We start from the raw sequence: 16,987 nt of genomic DNA, 5'->3' as shown, positions 1-16,987 counted from the left end.
TCTTGCCTGACATAAATAAAAGTTTCAACTCAGCTGGGGATATGTTTGGGTTTATTCTCCAGTCTGTCAAATGAACATGGGTGGGATAAACTATTGTTTCAGACATTACAGAGCACTGGTGCATTAGGCTTAGGTTTCTATGCCAAGGTAATGACCCACTTTTACATGCGCACCAACTTCCTGTACTGTTCAGGGTACTTGGGTAGTCTACTTGAGTGACACATATGAACATTTCTTGTGTTCAATGACCTGAAAAGGCTTGTTTCCCGATTTAGATTTTTTTTTTTGTGGGGGGGAGGGACTGGCTCCTGTGGCATGTACAAATCTTATCCAGTTTTTATATTTTTCAGGCCCAGTTTTGCATATCATGGGTGCTGTGTGATGGCCAAATAAATCACTTAAAGTAGGCTACCTGTGCAGGTCAATCCATAATTTAATTTGTGGATACTCTGTACTGGACTGTGACTACCTTAAGCCCTAATTTAGGGAACTTTCTACTTATTGAAATTTCAGGTAGGCCATATTTCTGACATTTGTCAATTTTAGTCAGGCTTACATGTAGCTTCTCTGTCAACTTGTTGCCCCAGAAGACATGAGTGCTCACCAGAATGTCTTGCATTGATAATGCATTAGTAATCACAAGTAAAGTTGTTTCGTTTAGGCACCGGGGAGAAAACACACAGTGGAACGGTTGGTCTTGAGCAAAATGTCCATGTCAACTGTTTGACCGGTTTTGGGGAAATAAAAATAACAAATTGTCTTGGGTGGATATTTTGTGGTTGAGATACTGTCTATGGAATTGTCAACACATTACACATGCATTTTCCCGGTGCTGAAAAATCATTTCTCCACTCAAGTTCCCAAGATGAATTAACATTTTAATGCCAAAAAAGCATAATTCTGCAGGAGTAAATAAATGCTGTATGTGAGATGTTATAGGCCTACAGTCAGTGTTCATATTTCAGTTACTATTCGATTTAGCCCATATGAACTTAAGAGGAATATTCTGTTTATTCAGAGTTACTAATAGCGGGAAATCAAAGGTGCGTGTAAACATCGTATCCTGAATAAGAGCTTAAGCGGGATATGAGCTATTAACTGGAATACTGTCCGCATGTAATCGTGGTCAATGATTCCGGTCCCTACACACTGCATAGGCTATCTCTATCCACAATAGTGGAGGTACACTATAAACCTCTAATTACATGGTGACTGTCATCTTCAGTCTTTGTTTTTATGTCGCTTTTAACCACTCTAACTGAAATAAATTAGGTTTTTAAATACTATTAGGTTTGCAATAGATAAACCAATGTGCCACTGGATTATTTGTCAGCATTTTGTACAATCAAACAACTGATTTCAGGCACTTCAACTTGTCGATGCAAATCTTTATTTAATTTTCTTCAATGTACTGTCACGTCCTGACCAGTAAAGGGGTTATTTGTTATTGTAGTTTAGTCAGGACGTGGCAGGGGGTGTTTGTTTTATGTGTTTCGGGGTTTGTGGTTAATGTTCTATGTTAGTATATTTCTATGTTTGTTCTAGTCTTTCTATTTCTATGTGTAGTTTATTGGGTTGACCTTCAATTGGAGGCAGCTGTTCCTCGTTGCCTCTAATTGTAGGTCCTATTTAGTAGGGGTGTTTTTTCATGGGTTTTTGTGGGTAGTTGTTCCATGTGTAGCAGTATGTCGCACAGGACTGGGTTTTTTTCCTGTCGTTGTTTTGATTAAGTGTTTAGTTTTCTCATTTAATAAAAGAAGATAGGCATTCACATTCCCGCTGTGCCTTGGTCCCATCTTTACGCCGGACGTGACATGTACTCAGTGACTGTGATACAACTAAACATGCAACTTTTGATAAAACATTTATTGACCTTCCAAAAACCTTCAGGTGTTCTCATGAACAAACACGCTCAGTTCTCACATCTCCGTGCTCACCTCGCAAAGAACAGGAAGCCACTGAATGAGTTATGGTTATGAGTATCATCATAGACTTTCTTAGGACCCAAGCGCATGTTGACTGTGTCCCATTTCTCCAGCTGTAGTGTGATCCCACTGGAGAAATGATCAAGGCCTGTGACTCTCTCATTGTCTAAAATATACATCATCGTAGCAGTGTTCTTAATAACTGATGCACCCCTGCTGGATACATTGTCAGCCCCTGCAACAGTAAATCTGAAGTAGTATGCTCCTCTCACTGGTGCGGTGAATTTACCTGTATCAGAGAAGAGACATAATCACCAAACTTAATTCAACAACGTGGGTTACTGTGCTATACTTTCATGTGCTGTAATTGAAAGTCCAGTGCCTCTGAAGCTCATTGTGGTGGCTCTAGATACTCATCTGTATAGGTCCTTATGAATAAATGATATGCTGTGTAGATTATCCCAAAGCAAGAAGATATGGGCTAATATTTTATAAAGAATTAAAATGATGCAATATATTTGCTGTATAAGAAACACTTAACAATGGAATGGGAATATACATATGAATGCAGCAGGGTACCTGTGGATGTACTGTAAGCATCTCGGATGTTTACATGTACTCTTCTGTAGATCAGGTCATAATAGTAAATATCTTTGAGGAAGGGTCCAAAATAGCCACCAATTCCTAAAGATGCAGAGAAGGACACCTTTGGTGTGTCTGTGAGCACAATGTCATCACAAGGTAAAAACGTTGTGGCACAACTAATTATCGATACACGGATTGTTACATTACTGTAAAGTCAACAACTCAAAGCACTATATGTAATAATGGCTAATGTGTAATGTGTACACTTCGCCGTACATGAACTTGATGTCTTCAGCTCGTCAACCTCTCCTCTAAGCTCTACCACCTCTGACTCCTGCTCTTGTAGCTGGATCTCAGTGTTGTTTGACCTGGTAGTAAGGGCCTCCAGTTCCCGGGCTTGAGCTAAGGGCAAGATATCACACTACCTCCCATGACAACATTACCAAATAACATCTGTGTAATCATGTATTGTCCTCTTTAGCAGTACCATATACCTTTTTTGTATGACAGAGGTAATTTTTGACTTAAATGTAAAATAGCACGTACCATAATGCTCCCTCCACAGTGCTACTACTTCAACTTCCTTCAGGTTAACCACCATAGATCTCAGCTTCCCCACTTCTGTCCCATGCTCGTCTAGCTGGTTCTCAGTGTTGTTTGACTTGGCATTAAGGGCCTTCAGTTCCCGGGCTTGACCCAGAGGAAATACACTGCTCAAAAAAACAAAGGGAACACTAAAATAACACATCCTAGATCTGAATGAATGAAATAATCTTATTAAATACTTTTTTCTTTACATAGTTGAATGTGCTGACAACAAAATCACACAAAAATAATCAATGGAAATCCAATTTATCAACCCATGGAGGTCTGGATTTGGAGTCACACTCAAAATTAAAGTGGAAAACTACACTACAGGCTGATCCAACTTTGATGTAATGTCCTTAAAACAAGTCAAAATGAGGCTGAGTAGTGTGTGTGGCCTCCCTACAACGCCTGGGCATGCTCCTGATGAGGTGGCGGATGGTCTCCTTGGGGATCTCCTCCCAGACCTGGACTAAAGCATCCGCCAACTCTTGGACAGTCTGTGGTGCAACGTGGCGTTGGTGGATGGAGCGGGACATGATGTCCCAGATGTGCTCAATTGGATTCAGGCCTGGGGAAGTGGCGGGCCAGTCCATAGCATCAATACCTTCCTCTTGCAGGAACTGCTGACACACTCCAGCCACATGAGGTCTAGCATTGTCTTGCATTAGGAGGAACCCAGGGCCAACCGCACCAGCATATGGTCTCACAAGGGGTCTGAGGATCTCATCTCGGTACCTAATGGCAGTCAGGCTACCTCTGGCGAGCACATGGAGGGCTGTGCGGCCCCCCAAAGAAATGCCACCCCACACCATGACTGACCCACCGCCAAACCGGTCATGCTGGAGGATGTTGCAGGCAGCAGAACGTTCTCCACGGCGTCTCCAGACTCTGTCACGTCTGTCACATGTGCTCAGTGTGAACCTGCTTTCATCTGTGAAGAGCACAGGGCGCCAGTGGCGAATTTGCCAATCTTGGTGTTCTCTGGCAAATGCGAAACGTCCTGCACGGTGTTGGGCTGTAAGCACAACCCCCACCTGTGGACGTCGGGCCTCATACCACCCTCATGGAGTCTGTTTCTGACCGTTTGAGCAGACACATTCACATTTGTGGCCTGCTGGAGGTCATTTTGCAGGGCTCCTCCTGCTCCTCCTTAAACAAAGGCGGAGGTAGCGGTCCTGCTGCTGGGTTGTTGCCCTCCTACGGCCTCCTCCACGTCTCCTGATGTACTGGCCTGTCTCCTGGTAGAGCCTCCATGCTCTGGACACTACGCTGACAGACACAGCAAACCTTCTTGCCACAGCTCGCATTGATGTGCCATCCTGGATGAGCTGCACTACCTGAGCCACTTGTGTGGGTTGTAGACTCCGTCTCATGCTACCACTAGAGTGAAAGCACCGCCAGCATTCAAAAGTGACCAAAACATCAGCCAGGAAGCATAGGAACTAAGAAGTGGTCTGTGGTCACCACCTGCAGAACCACTCCTTTATTGGGGGTGTCTAGCTAATTGCCTATAATTTCCACCTGTTGTCTATTCCATTTGCACAACAGCATGTGAAATTTATTGTCAATTCCTAAGTGGACAGTTTGATTTCACAGAAGTGTGATTGACTTGGAGTTACATTGTGTTGTTTAAGTGTTCCCTTTATTTTTTTGAGCAGTGTATATCACAATTAATACACTAACTCCAAACGACAACATTACCAAAAACCATGGTGTTGTTTTTGAGATTAATCCTTTCATTTGTTCTCTTCAGCAGTAACAGACTTTGTATTGTCACTGCCAGAGGAGATTGTAGACCTGTAAACAAGAGGCTCTGCACTGTGTGTACGTACCAAAATGCTCCCTCCACAGTTGCACTACTTCTGTTTCTGACGTGTCAGGTCCTTCTTCTGTTCCCCGATCTCAGCCACAGTGCTGTTCAGCCTGACATCAAGGACCACTCGTTCCTGGGCTTTCAATTATACACATTTTGCCATGGGGCAAAGAGAAAATGTTGTGATGTAAAGCTAATTTCCTGCTATTCTATTCATTTTGACATGAGGCTGAGAGAAAATATTGCAGTTTTAAAGCTAATTTCCTGTAAATCTAAACATTTTGCCATGGCTTACGACGTGTTCATATTGGGGAGGGGCCCGACCTCCAGGGGACCCTAACAAAAAAAACAACTAATATATACATATATATTTATAGTATTAGTGGTACGTCAGTGGCACCCATTCAATGTCATTATTTTCAGTGGATTAGATTAGAATAACAAATCTGTGCCTATGTGGGTCATATATGCAGCTTTAACAAATAAAAATCATTGAAGTTGACAAAGAAAATAGGAAAAGTACAGAATAATGTGCTGGGCAAAACAGAGAAAAACAACAAGAGTTCAGAGTCCAGGTTATTATGGGATCCCTCTTGTTTAGCCTAATCAATGGCCTTGCATGACCCTTAGATGCCAGGATCAATGGCTTTGATTAATGGAGGAACACCTCTGGCATGAGTGTCGAACGCCCACACCGCTCAATGCTGCTTGATGGAGAGTCCTCCGTGCCTGGTTACCAAGGTGCTCTGGCAACTGTGGAGCTCCAGGAAAACATTTCCCACAAAATTAGAGTGAAAATTTGAAGTTTATGAAACAGAGTATCATAATATAAATGGAGGCTACTTAACATATGTTATATCACTGAGATATGGGAAAATGTATAATGAGTAATGGTGGTATAGGCCTACATGCTGTATACATGGATAGACACAGAATGCCTGATATTTAAAATGAACTAAGCTGCATTATGAATCTTTTGAAGATCTTCTTTGAGTATCAAAGACAATGTAAATAAACTACCACAATAAAATACACAAAAAGCTCATTTTTACAGCATCACACGATTCTGTAAATCCATCCCTGTTTATAATGCAGTTTCTGTCTGTCTGACAGGAACCTGTCTGGCACACACTCCCCTCCCACGGCCCCCCCACACACACCTAAAGCAATAACATTTGATCATCAAAATGAAATAATTTACCCCATGTGAGGCCAGTCTAATGTGTTTCACTCATTAAAATATATCGTTTTTTTTAAGCAAGACCATAAAACCATAGTGTGTAATTTCCATCAGTTAAATTAAGACAGGATATTGAATGTTAGTGTAAATATCCAATTACAACCCATCAATCCCAAAAGAATCACCATATTTTTCAAATGTCACAGTTGTTGAGGTGGGGTAGAATATGCCTAGTCATGGTAAATTCTAAATAGCTTATGCCTTCCTACTGCTCAAAGCCCATTGGAGGATATGGTCAAAGGGGCGGGACCTCTGGCTTTCTCATCCAATGGGTTTTGAGAATGAGGCGAGGTGAGAGGACGCTAGGAGTATGCAATTGAGATTCTCTCATGGTGTTGATTGCATAAGGTGGCAAGTCTTTATTGCTTTCACAATGTGCTCACTGCTCTACTCTGACTGACATATTTACCCCTCAAGCCTTCAGTAGAATATATCCCAACGGAGAGTGTCTGGTATGGGGTTTATTAATGAAAAAGTGAAAATCCATTTCGAAAAATGTTGATATTGGATAAGCTGTCCCAAAATAGTTAAACACATCACCACACGATTAACCTCATGTTACTGGTGAGGTGATGCGACCAAGGAATGTATCTGAGCTGGTCCATTTACCTGTGAATCAAAATTGCATCGCTGTAGTGGCCTACCAATTTCAAAGACAGATTTCAGAATGATATATCTATGTGAGGAAGATATGCATACATAATGTTAGTCCAGTCATACATTCACTAGGGCACATGGTTCTTTACAGTTTAATGAATGTTTGTTATAGGTTGTTGACAATTATGCTTTCCAGCTCTCATGGAGTGATGGAGTAACCTTGTTCAAGTCCAATAAAATAGCACCCTCTATTGATCAACACAACACATTGTTTTCTGTATCGACTGAATTGATGATACATATCAAATATATGCCCAGGATGATATAATGCTGAATTTATCATCGTCCATAGCTAGATTTCCATACAATTGGCCACAGATTATTATGCGAATATGCTAATATCCACATGAATAAAACGTATATTTTCACACCATAGACGTGTTTCCATCAAATGGACTTGTTGCGGATACAAGTCTGTGCGTGATGACATAGAGCACATAAAATAACTTTTGTGGTTAAATTCCCATGTAGTGAATAAAAAATACAAGTTAAATGGGTTTCCGTTGCATTTACAACTCTACTGATGGATTTGTCACAAACATATTTTTGCGTTACGTAGCCAATCTGCCCATTCTGGTATTGGCACGTGCGCTCTAGCCAAAACGATGACATTATTATGGACAAAAGAGGGATATTATTTGTATTTGTCAAATGTTAGTCAATATCACCAGAATAAGACCCTCGATATTTATTGGAAATGAGCGTCAAGCACATACCGTGCACTTTCACCACCCTGTGAGGTTCATCATACTGTATTTCATATGCAGCCTAATAAAGTGCATGCTTCCCCGACGAGTAGTAGTGGGAGGACCACACACCGTATCATCGCGTGATTCCCAAGTTTACTTCGATATGATGGTTATTTTATGAATATTTTCGCATAAAGTCGTTTCCACAAACATTGATCGCATAGTTCATTTTACCGGCACAAAAGATCCACCATGTCTAGATTATTTTGTTTCGTGGACATTGTGAAAGTTTACCGACACAATGTTCTGTTTCCATCAGGCCTGTTATGACATTTTCTATCCGACGTACTTTACTTACATAAAAAGTTAGGATGGAAACCTGGTTCATGTTTTAGAATTGTCGAGACGGGTGTACATTTCATTGGCCAATCGGTTAACCTACAGCCAATAAACTAGAAACTCTTGTGAGAGGACTTGTGTTCGTAGAGAAGAAACACCGGCTGCAAATGTTCAAATTAGGGGTGAATTTCAATAGTCCTCTTTTCCTCTCCTTTCCTCAATCTGCATTGACTTTTACCTGCTGGTAAGAAGTGACAGCTAGACTATTGAGATCTACACCCTGTTCATTAATTAAGTCTTGTTAGAAAGGGCAGGTGCTGATTGGTTTGGGGGAGTGTATAGTAACTTGGTAAATCAGTATAAGAAGGGAATGAGCTGCTCAGCAAAGCAACTTGAAATAATCAAACATGATGAGTTTTGTTGCAAAGTATATCAGTGTCTATGCTGTGATTTTGGGACTGCTGCTACCTCAGGTAAAACTACAATTAGTCAGTGGGCTCCACTATTACATTTTGAGCAGTGTAACAATACAGATCACGTAGTAGATAGAAATCTGAGACTTGCTTTTACTTCCTGTTTTAAATATACTATGTCATGAAGTGTATCTGCTGTTATTGACACAGTAGTGGTGACCTTATTTTGCATGTGTTCTTCCAGGCAATCCCATGCAATGTGACGGGAGTGTGGCGAAATGAGCTGGGCTCTGTGCTTGCTATTGAGGCGGTTGGTTCTGAGCTCAGAGGCCTTTATCAGAGTGCAGTGGCGACTGCTCCAGGAGTCACGGGTCCAGAACAGGCCAAGCTACTGGGTGTGACTGGTAATCAGGGTCTGCAAACCTCTGTGGCTTTCTCTGTGTTATGGGAGGCAGGTGTGTAAACCCTGGGATGTGTTCAGCAAGGCCTAATGTTGTGTAATGTTTAGTTAGGAAATGCATTGTGTCGCACTTCTCTCCAACCTTCCACAATGTGGCTCTTGTCTCAATCTGATTGACCTTGACTGGCATTTGACCAATGTTATGACGCAACTGCATCATATCCCCCCCCCCCCCAGGTTCCTGTAGCTCTTGGGTTGGTCAGTGTTTCGAACTGCCTGATGGGAAGCGAGTGCTGAAGACCCTGTGGATGCTGCGCTCTGTGGCTTCATGCCCTGCAGACAACTGGAAGAGTACCAGGTAGCCTACAGTTCCTCACTACTTAGCATATGTTGGCAGGGATGTTACTGTAGAACGCAATTGCCCATCACTAAAAGCCTACTGACATGAGATCTACAGAGGTAAAACCCTTAATGTTTTTAGAGGTAATTCCTATATGGACATTGAGCATATTTGTTTTTTAGACTTTCTTTTTTTCATCAGGATGGGAGAGGACACTTTCGTCTTCATTTCCTGAAAGCAGAATGTACTGATCATCTGGCAATGCTGCATTTGGTTTGCTGCCCTCTACTGATATTTCTGAGAGTTCAAAGAAAAAATCTGTTTTAGTACTCTGGGCTGCTCTCTCATCCATGCCATAAATTATGTAACGTGTTCAATTCATGAACAAAAATGTGTCATTTACCTTGTCTTTCCTGACATGAATAAAAGTTTCAACTCAGCTGGGGATATGTTTGGGTTTGGGTCTGTCAAATGAACATGGGTGGGATAAACTATTGTTTCAGACATTACAGAGCACTGGTGCATTAGGCTTAGGTTTCTATTCCAAGGTAATGAACCACTTTTACATGCGCACCAACTTCCTGTACTGTTCAGGGTACTTGGGTAGTCTACTTGAGTTGCTGTGTATAAACATTTCTTGTGTTCAATGACCTGAAAAAGCTTGTATCCCAGTTTAGACTTTGTATTTTTTTTGGGGGGGCTACTGGCATGTACAAATCTTATCCAGTTTAAAAAAAATTTGCAGGCCCAGTTTTGCATATCATGGCTGCTGTGTGATGGCCAAATAAATTCTTCAAAAAGTAGGCTACCTGTGCAGGTCAATCCACCATTGCCTTTTTTTGTTTAGACTCGGTACTGAACTGTAGCTTGCTGGCTACCTTCACCCCTAATTTAGACAACTCTCTGCTTCTTGAAATTTTGGTAGGCCATGTTTTGACATTTTGTCTACTTATCAGGCTTACTTGTTGCACCAGAAGACAGGTCTCACCAGAATGTCTTGCATTGATAATGCATTAGTAATCACCAGTAAAGTTGTTTCGTTTAGGCACCGGGGAGAAAACACACAGTGGAACGGTTGGTCTTGAGCAAAACGTCCATGGCATGTTTGACCAGTTTTTTTATTTTTTTTATTTTTTAAATGAAATTACATTGGCTTGGGTGCATATTTTAGTTGAGATACTCTGCATAAGTGTCAACACATGCATTTTTCTGTGCTGAAAAATGTCTACTCCAGTTCCCAAGACAATATTTGTATTTGTACTGCAAAAAATGCATAATTCTGCAGGAGTTAATATATGCTTCATGTAAGGTTATATGCTCTCGTTGGCTGGCCTTCACTTCATAATCGTCGCCAAACACATTGGCTCCAGGTCATCTACAAGACCCTGCTAGGTAAAGTCCCCCCTTATCTCCGCTCACTGGTCACCATAGCAGCACCCACCTGTAGCACGCGCTCCAGCAGGTATATCTCTCTGGTCACCCCTAAAGCCAACTCCTCCTTTGGTCGTCTCTCCTTCCAGTTCTCTGCTGCCAATGACTGGAACGAACTACAAAAATCTCAAACTGGAAACACATCTCCCTCACTAGCTTTAAGCACCAGCTGTCAGAGCAGCTCACAGATCACTGCACCTGTACATAGCCCATCTATAATTTAGCCCAAACTACTACCTCTTCCCCTACTGTATTTATTTTATTTATTTTGCTCCTTTGCACCATATTATTTAGATTTGAACTTTTAACTTTCTTCAAACTACAAATCTACCATTCCAGTGTTTTTCTTGCTATACTTTATTTACTTTGCCACCATGGCATTTTTTTGCCTTTACCTCCCTTATCTCACATTTGCTCACATTGTATATAGTCTTATTTTTTTCTACTGTATTATTGACTGTATGTTTACTCCATGTGTAACTCTGTGTTGTTGTATGTTGTCGAACTGCTTTGCTTTATCTTGGCCAGGTCGCAATTGTAAATGAGAACTTGTTCTCAACTTGCCTACCTGGTTAAATAAAGGTGAAATAAATAAAAGGTCTACAGTCTGTCAATATTAGTTACTATTCAATTTAACCCATATGAACGGTAGAGGAATATTGTTTATTCAGGGATACTCAGTGGGATATCAAAGGTTCGTATAAACAGCTTATCCTGAATAAGACTTAATACTGTCTGCATGTAATCGTGGTCAATGATTCCGTTCCCTACCCACTGCATAGGATATCTATATCCACAATAAGGGAGGTACACTATAAACCTCTACATGGTGACTCATCTTCAGTCTTTGTTTTAACATGTAGTTTTAAAATACACCAATGTGCCGCTGGATTATTTGTCAGAGTTTTGTACTATCAGGCAACTGATTTCAGGCACTTCTGTAACTTGTCAATGAAAATCTTTAATTTTATTCAATGTAGTCAGTGACTGTGATACAACTAAACATGCAACTTTTGATAAATGTATTGACCCATTTGACCTTCCAAAAACCTTCAGGTGTTCTCATGTACAAACACTCTCAGTTCTCACATCTCTGTGCTCACCTCGCAAAGAGCAAGAAGCCACTGAATGAGTTATGGTTATGAGTATCATCATAGACTTTTTTTCTTAGGACCCAAGCGCATGTTGACCGTGTCCCATTTCTCCAGCTGTAGTGTGATCCCAGTGGAGAAATGATCAAGGCCTGTGACTCTCTCATCGTCTAAAATATACATCATCCTAGCAGTGTTCTTAATAAGTGCTGCACCCCTGCTGGATGCACTGTCAGCCCCTGCAACAGTAAATCTGAAGTAGTATACTCCTCTCACTGGTGCGGTGAATTTACCTGTATCAGAGAAGAGACATAATCACTAAACTTAATTCAACAACGTGGGTTACTGTGCTATATTTTCATGTGCTTTAATTGAAAGTCCAGTGCCTCTGATGCTCATTGTGGTGGCTCTAGATACTCATCTGTATAGGTCCTTATGAATAAATGATATGCTGTGTAGATTATCCCACAGCAAGAAGATATGGCCTAATATTTTATAAAGAATTAAAACGATGCAATATATTTGCTGTATAAGAAATACTCTTAACAATGGAATGGGAATATACATATGAATGCAGCAGGGATGTATCAAATCAAATCAAATTGGTCACATACACATGGTTAGCAGATGTTATTGCAAGTGTAGAGAAACGCTTGTGCTTCTAGTTCCGACAATGCAGTACTATATAACAAGAAATAGAATAAATTTATAACAACTAACTTAGACACACAAATGTAAATGGATGAATAAGAATATGAACATAAATATATGGATGAGGGATGGCCATGCGTCATGGGCAAGATGCAGTAGATGGTATAGAGCAGTATATACATGTGAGATGAGTGATGTAGGATATGCAAACATTATTAAAGTGATGTTATTTAATTTTAAGATAGGGGGCAGCATTCAGAATTTTGGATGAAAAGCGTGCCCAAAGTAAACTGCCTGCTACTCAGGCCCAGAGGCTAGGATATGGGTATAGGTATAGGATATAGATTACGATAGAAAACACTCTAAAGTTTCTAAAACTGTTAAAATAATGTCTGTGAGTATAACAGAACGTATTTGGCAGGCGAAACCCCGAGGACAAACCATCCAGGATTTCTTTTTTTTGAGGTGACAGTGTTTTCAATGGGTTTTCTATGTGGATCTAGATTTAAGGCACTTGCTTGCAGTTCCTATCGCTTCCACTGGATGTCAACAGTCTTTAGAAATTGGTTGATATTTTTCTTTTGAGTAATAAAGAAGTATTGCTTTTCAGAACGAGGGTCGAATATAGTGTACTGTTGTGGTTGGGGCGTGCGACCTGAAAGCTCGCTCCACTTTGTTTTTGTCCAGTATTGAACACAGTTTATCCCGTCTTAAATTTTAGCGATTATTTACGTTAAAAAATACCTAAAGTTGTATTAGGAAAGTTGTTTGAAATGTTTGGATCAAGCTTACAGGTAACTTATTAGATATTTTGTAGTCATGTTGTGCGAGTTGGAACCGGTGTTTTTCTGAATAAAACGCGCCAAATAAAATGATATTTTGGAGATATAATGACGGGATTTATTGAACAAAAGGACCATTTATGATGTTTATGGGACATATTGGAGTGCCAACAGCAGATCTTCAAAGGTAAGGCATGAATTACATCGTTATTCTGAGTTTTGTGTCGCGCCTGGTGGGTTGAATTATGATTGTCATGTGTTTGTTTGATGGGGTGCTGTCCTCAGATAATAGCATGGCACAACCCCCCTTGGGTTGTGCCGTGGCGGACATCTTTGTGGGCTATACTCGGCCTTGTCTTCGGACGGTAAGTTGGTGGTTGTAGATATCCCTCTAGTGGTGTGGGGGCTGGGCTTTGGCAAAGTGGGTGGGGTTATATCCTGCCTGTTTGGCCCTGTCCGGGGGTATCATCGGATGGGGCCACAGTGTCTTCTGATCCCTCCTGTCTCAGCCTCCAGTATTTATGCTGCAGTAGTTTATGTGTCGGGGGGCTAGGGTCAGTCTGTTACATCTGGAGTATTCTCTTGTCTTATCCGGTGTCCTGTGTGAATGTAAATATGCTCTCTCTAATTCTCTCTTTCTTTCTTTCTTTCTTTCTCTCGGAGGACCTGAGCCCTAGGACTACCTGGCATGATGACTCCTTGCTGTCCCCAGTCCACCTGGCCATGCTGCTGCTCCAGTTTCAACTGTTCTGCCTGCGGCTACGGAACCCTGACCTGTTCACCGGACGTGCTTGTTGCACCCTCGACAATTACTATGATTATTATTATTTGACCATGCTGGTCATTTACGAACATTTTAACATCTTGACCATGTTCTGTTATAATATCCACCCGGCACAGCCAGAAGAGGACTGGCCACCCCTCATAGCCTGGTTCCTCTCTAGGTTTCTTCCTAGGTTTTTGGCCTTTCTCAGGAGTTTTTCCTAGGGAGTTTTTCCCAGCCACCGTGCTTCTTTCACATGCATTGCTTGCTGTTTGGGGTTTTAGGCTGGGTTTCTGTACAGCACTTTGAGATTTCAGCTGATGTACGAAGGGCTATATAAATAAATTTGATTTGATTTGATTTGATTCATGGTTTGCTTTCGCTGTAAAGCCTTTTTGAAATCTGACATGGTGGCTAGATTAACAAGAAGTTAAGCTTTAATTTGGTGTATTGCACGCGCTCTGCCAATTCACCGGATGTTGTCGAAACGTTCCGCTAGCGGAACCCCTAGCCATAAAAGGTTAAAGTGACTAACGATAGGCATAGGCAAGATGCAGTAGATGATACAGAACAGTATATACATAAACTCTATATACATAAACCCTTTTTCAGGACCCTGTCTTTCAAAGATATTTCATAAAAATCAAAATAACTTCACAGATCTTGTAAAGAGTTTAACACAGTTTCCTATGCTTGTTCAATGAACCATAAACAATTAATGAACATGCACCTGTGAAACAGTCATTAACACACTAACAGCTTACAGACAGTAGGCAATTAAGGTCACAGTTATGAAAACTTAGGACACAAAAGAGGCCTTTCTACTGACTCTGAAAAACACCAAAAGAAAGATGCCCAGGGTCCCTGCTCATCTGCATGAATGTGCCTTAGGCATGCTGCAAGGAGGTATGAGGACTGCAGATGGGGCCAGGGAAATAAATTGCAATGTCCGTACTGTGAGACGCCTAAGACAGAGCTACAGGGAGACAGGATGGACAGCTGATCGTCCTCGCAGTGGCAGACCACGTGTAACAACACCTGCACAGGATCGGTACATCCGAACATCACACCTGCGGGACAGGTACAGGATGGCAACAACAACTGCCCGAGATTCACCAGGCACGCACAATCCCTGCATCAGTGCTCAGACTGTCCACAATAGGCTGAGAGAGGCTGGACTGAGGGCTTGTAGGCCTATTGTAAGGAAGGTCCTCACCATACATCACCGGCAACAACGTCGCCTATGGGCACAAACCCACTGTCTCTGGACTAGACAGGACTGGAAAAAAGTGCTCGTCTGACAAGTCGCAGTATTGTCTCACCAGGGCTGATGGTCAGATTCGCGTTTATCATCGAAGGAATGAGCGTTACACCGAGGCCTGTACTCTGGAGCGGGATCGATTTGGAGGTGGAGGGTTCGTCATGGTCTGGGGCGGTGTGTCACAGCAACATCGGACTGAGCTTGTTGTCATTGCAGGCAATCTCAACGCTGTGCGTTACAGGGAAGACATCCTCCTCCCTCATGTGGTACCCTTCCTGCAGGCTCATCCTGACATGACCCTCCAGCTCGACAATGCCACCAGCCATACTGCTCGTTCTGTGCGTGATTTCCTGCAAGACAGGAATGTCAGTGTTCTGCCATGGTCAGGAAAGAGCCCGGATCTCAGATTTGACAGTTCTTTCTGGCAAATCTGGTGCAGTCCATGAGGAGGAGATGCACTGCAGTACTTCATGCAGCTGGTGGTCACACCAGATACTGACTGTTACTTTTGATTTTGACCCCCCATTTGTTCAGGGACACATTATTCCATTTATGTTAGTCACATGTCTGTGGAACTTGTTCAGTTTATGTCTCAGTTGTGGAATCTTGTTATGTTCATACAAATATTTAAACATGTTAAGTTTGCTGAAAATAAACGCAGTTGACAGTGAGAGGAGATTCCTTTTTTTGCTGAGTTTATGAGATGAGTAATGTACAGTCATGGGCAAATGTTGAGAATGGCACAAATGTACATTTTCACAAAGTTTGCTGCTTCAGTGTCTTTAGATATTTTTGTAAGATGTTACTATGGAATACTGAAGTATTATTACAAGCATTTCATAAGTGAAGTTGATGCAAAGAGTCACTTTTTGCAATGTTGACACTTCTTTTTCAAGACCTCTGCAATCCTCCCTGGCATGCTGATGGCAGCCCATTGTTGCATAATCAATGCTTGGAGTTTGCCAGAATTTGTGGGTTATTGTTTGTCCACCCGCATCTTGAGGATGGACCCCAAGTTCTCAATGGGATTAAGGTCTGGGGAGTTTCCTGGCCATGGACCCAAATTATCAATGTTTTGTTCCCCAAGCCACTTAGTTATCCCTTTTGCCTTATGGCAAGGTGCTCCATCACGCTGGAAAAGGCATTGTTCATCACCAAACTGTTCCTGGATGGTTGGGAAAAGTTGCTCTCGTATGATGTCTTGGTACCATTCTTTATTCATGGCTGTGTTCTTAGGCAAAATTGTGAGTGAGCCCACTCCATTGGCTGAGAAGCAACCCCACACATGAATGGTCTCAGGATGCTTTACTGTTGGCATGACACAGGACTGATGACCAGTAAAGGGGTTATTTGTTATTGTAGTTTGGTCAGGACGTGGCAGGGGGTGTTTGTTTTATGTGTTTCGTTTTTTGGGGGGTAATGTTCTATGTTAGTCGATTTCTATGTCTGTGTCTAGTAATCTATTTCTATGCTTAGTTTATTGGGTTGACCTTCAATTTGAGGCAGCTGTTCCTTAATTGCCTCTACTTGAAGGTCCTATTTAATAGGGGTGTTTTTCATTGGGATTTGTGGGCAGTTGTTCCAAGTGTAGCTGTGTGCCTCACAGGACTGTTTTCTCGTTGTTGTTTTTGTTTAAGTGTTTATTTTGGTTTTCTTCATAATAAAGAAGATGAGTATTCACATTCCCGCTGCGCCTTGGTCCCATCCTTACGACGAACGTGACATGATGGTAGCGCTCACCTTGTCTTCTCCTGACAAGCTTTTTTCCGGATGCCCGAAACAATCGGAAAGGGGATTCATCAGAGAAAATGACTTTACCCCAGTCCTCAGCAGTCCAATCCCTGTACCGTTTACAGAATATCAGTTTGTCGCTGATGTTTTTCCTGGAAAGAAGTAGCTTCTTTGCTTCCCTTCTTGACACCAGGCCATGCTCCAAAAGTCTTTGCCTCACTGTGCGTGCATATGCACTCACACCTGCCTGCTGCCCTTCCTGAGCAAGCTCTGTACTGGTGGTGCCCC

At 41.8% G+C, this 16,987-nt stretch overlaps 1 protein-coding gene across 1 annotated transcript; it reads left to right on the top strand.

The window, feature by feature from the left end:
- The first annotated feature begins 8,201 nt into the window (after nucleotides 1-8,201).
- LOC115148246 (avidin-related protein 3-like) lies at nucleotides 8,202-9,434 on the top strand. Its single transcript, XM_029690204.1, has 4 exons — nucleotides 8,202-8,309; nucleotides 8,494-8,704; nucleotides 8,887-9,007; nucleotides 9,191-9,434. The coding sequence occupies exons 1-4, from the start codon at nucleotides 8,244-8,246 to the stop codon at nucleotides 9,222-9,224; spliced, it is 432 nt and encodes a 143-aa protein (XP_029546064.1). The 5' UTR covers nucleotides 8,202-8,243; the 3' UTR covers nucleotides 9,225-9,434.
- Nucleotides 9,435-16,987: the final 7,553 nt, after the last annotated feature.

Source organism: Salmo trutta, chromosome 15 (genome assembly GCF_901001165.1).
Source record: "Salmo trutta chromosome 15, fSalTru1.1, whole genome shotgun sequence".
NCBI lineage: Eukaryota > Metazoa > Chordata > Actinopteri > Salmoniformes > Salmonidae > Salmo > Salmo trutta.
The sequence above is the reverse complement of the archived record's forward strand: the minus strand, read 5'-3'. Positions and strand labels throughout refer to the sequence as shown.

Excerpts from the sequence above, each read along its gene's own strand:
- LOC115148246 (XM_029690204.1), top strand. The coding sequence starts at position 8,244 with ATGATGAGTTTTGTTGCAAAGTATATCAGTGTCTATGCTGTGATTTTG. Across the intron at positions 8,310-8,493 it reads TGGGACTGCTGCTACCTCAG|GCAATCCCATGCAATGTGAC; the intron begins GTAAAACTACAA and ends GTGTTCTTCCAG. Across the intron at positions 9,008-9,190 it reads GACAACTGGAAGAGTACCAG|GATGGGAGAGGACACTTTCG; the intron begins GTAGCCTACAGT and ends TTTTTTCATCAG.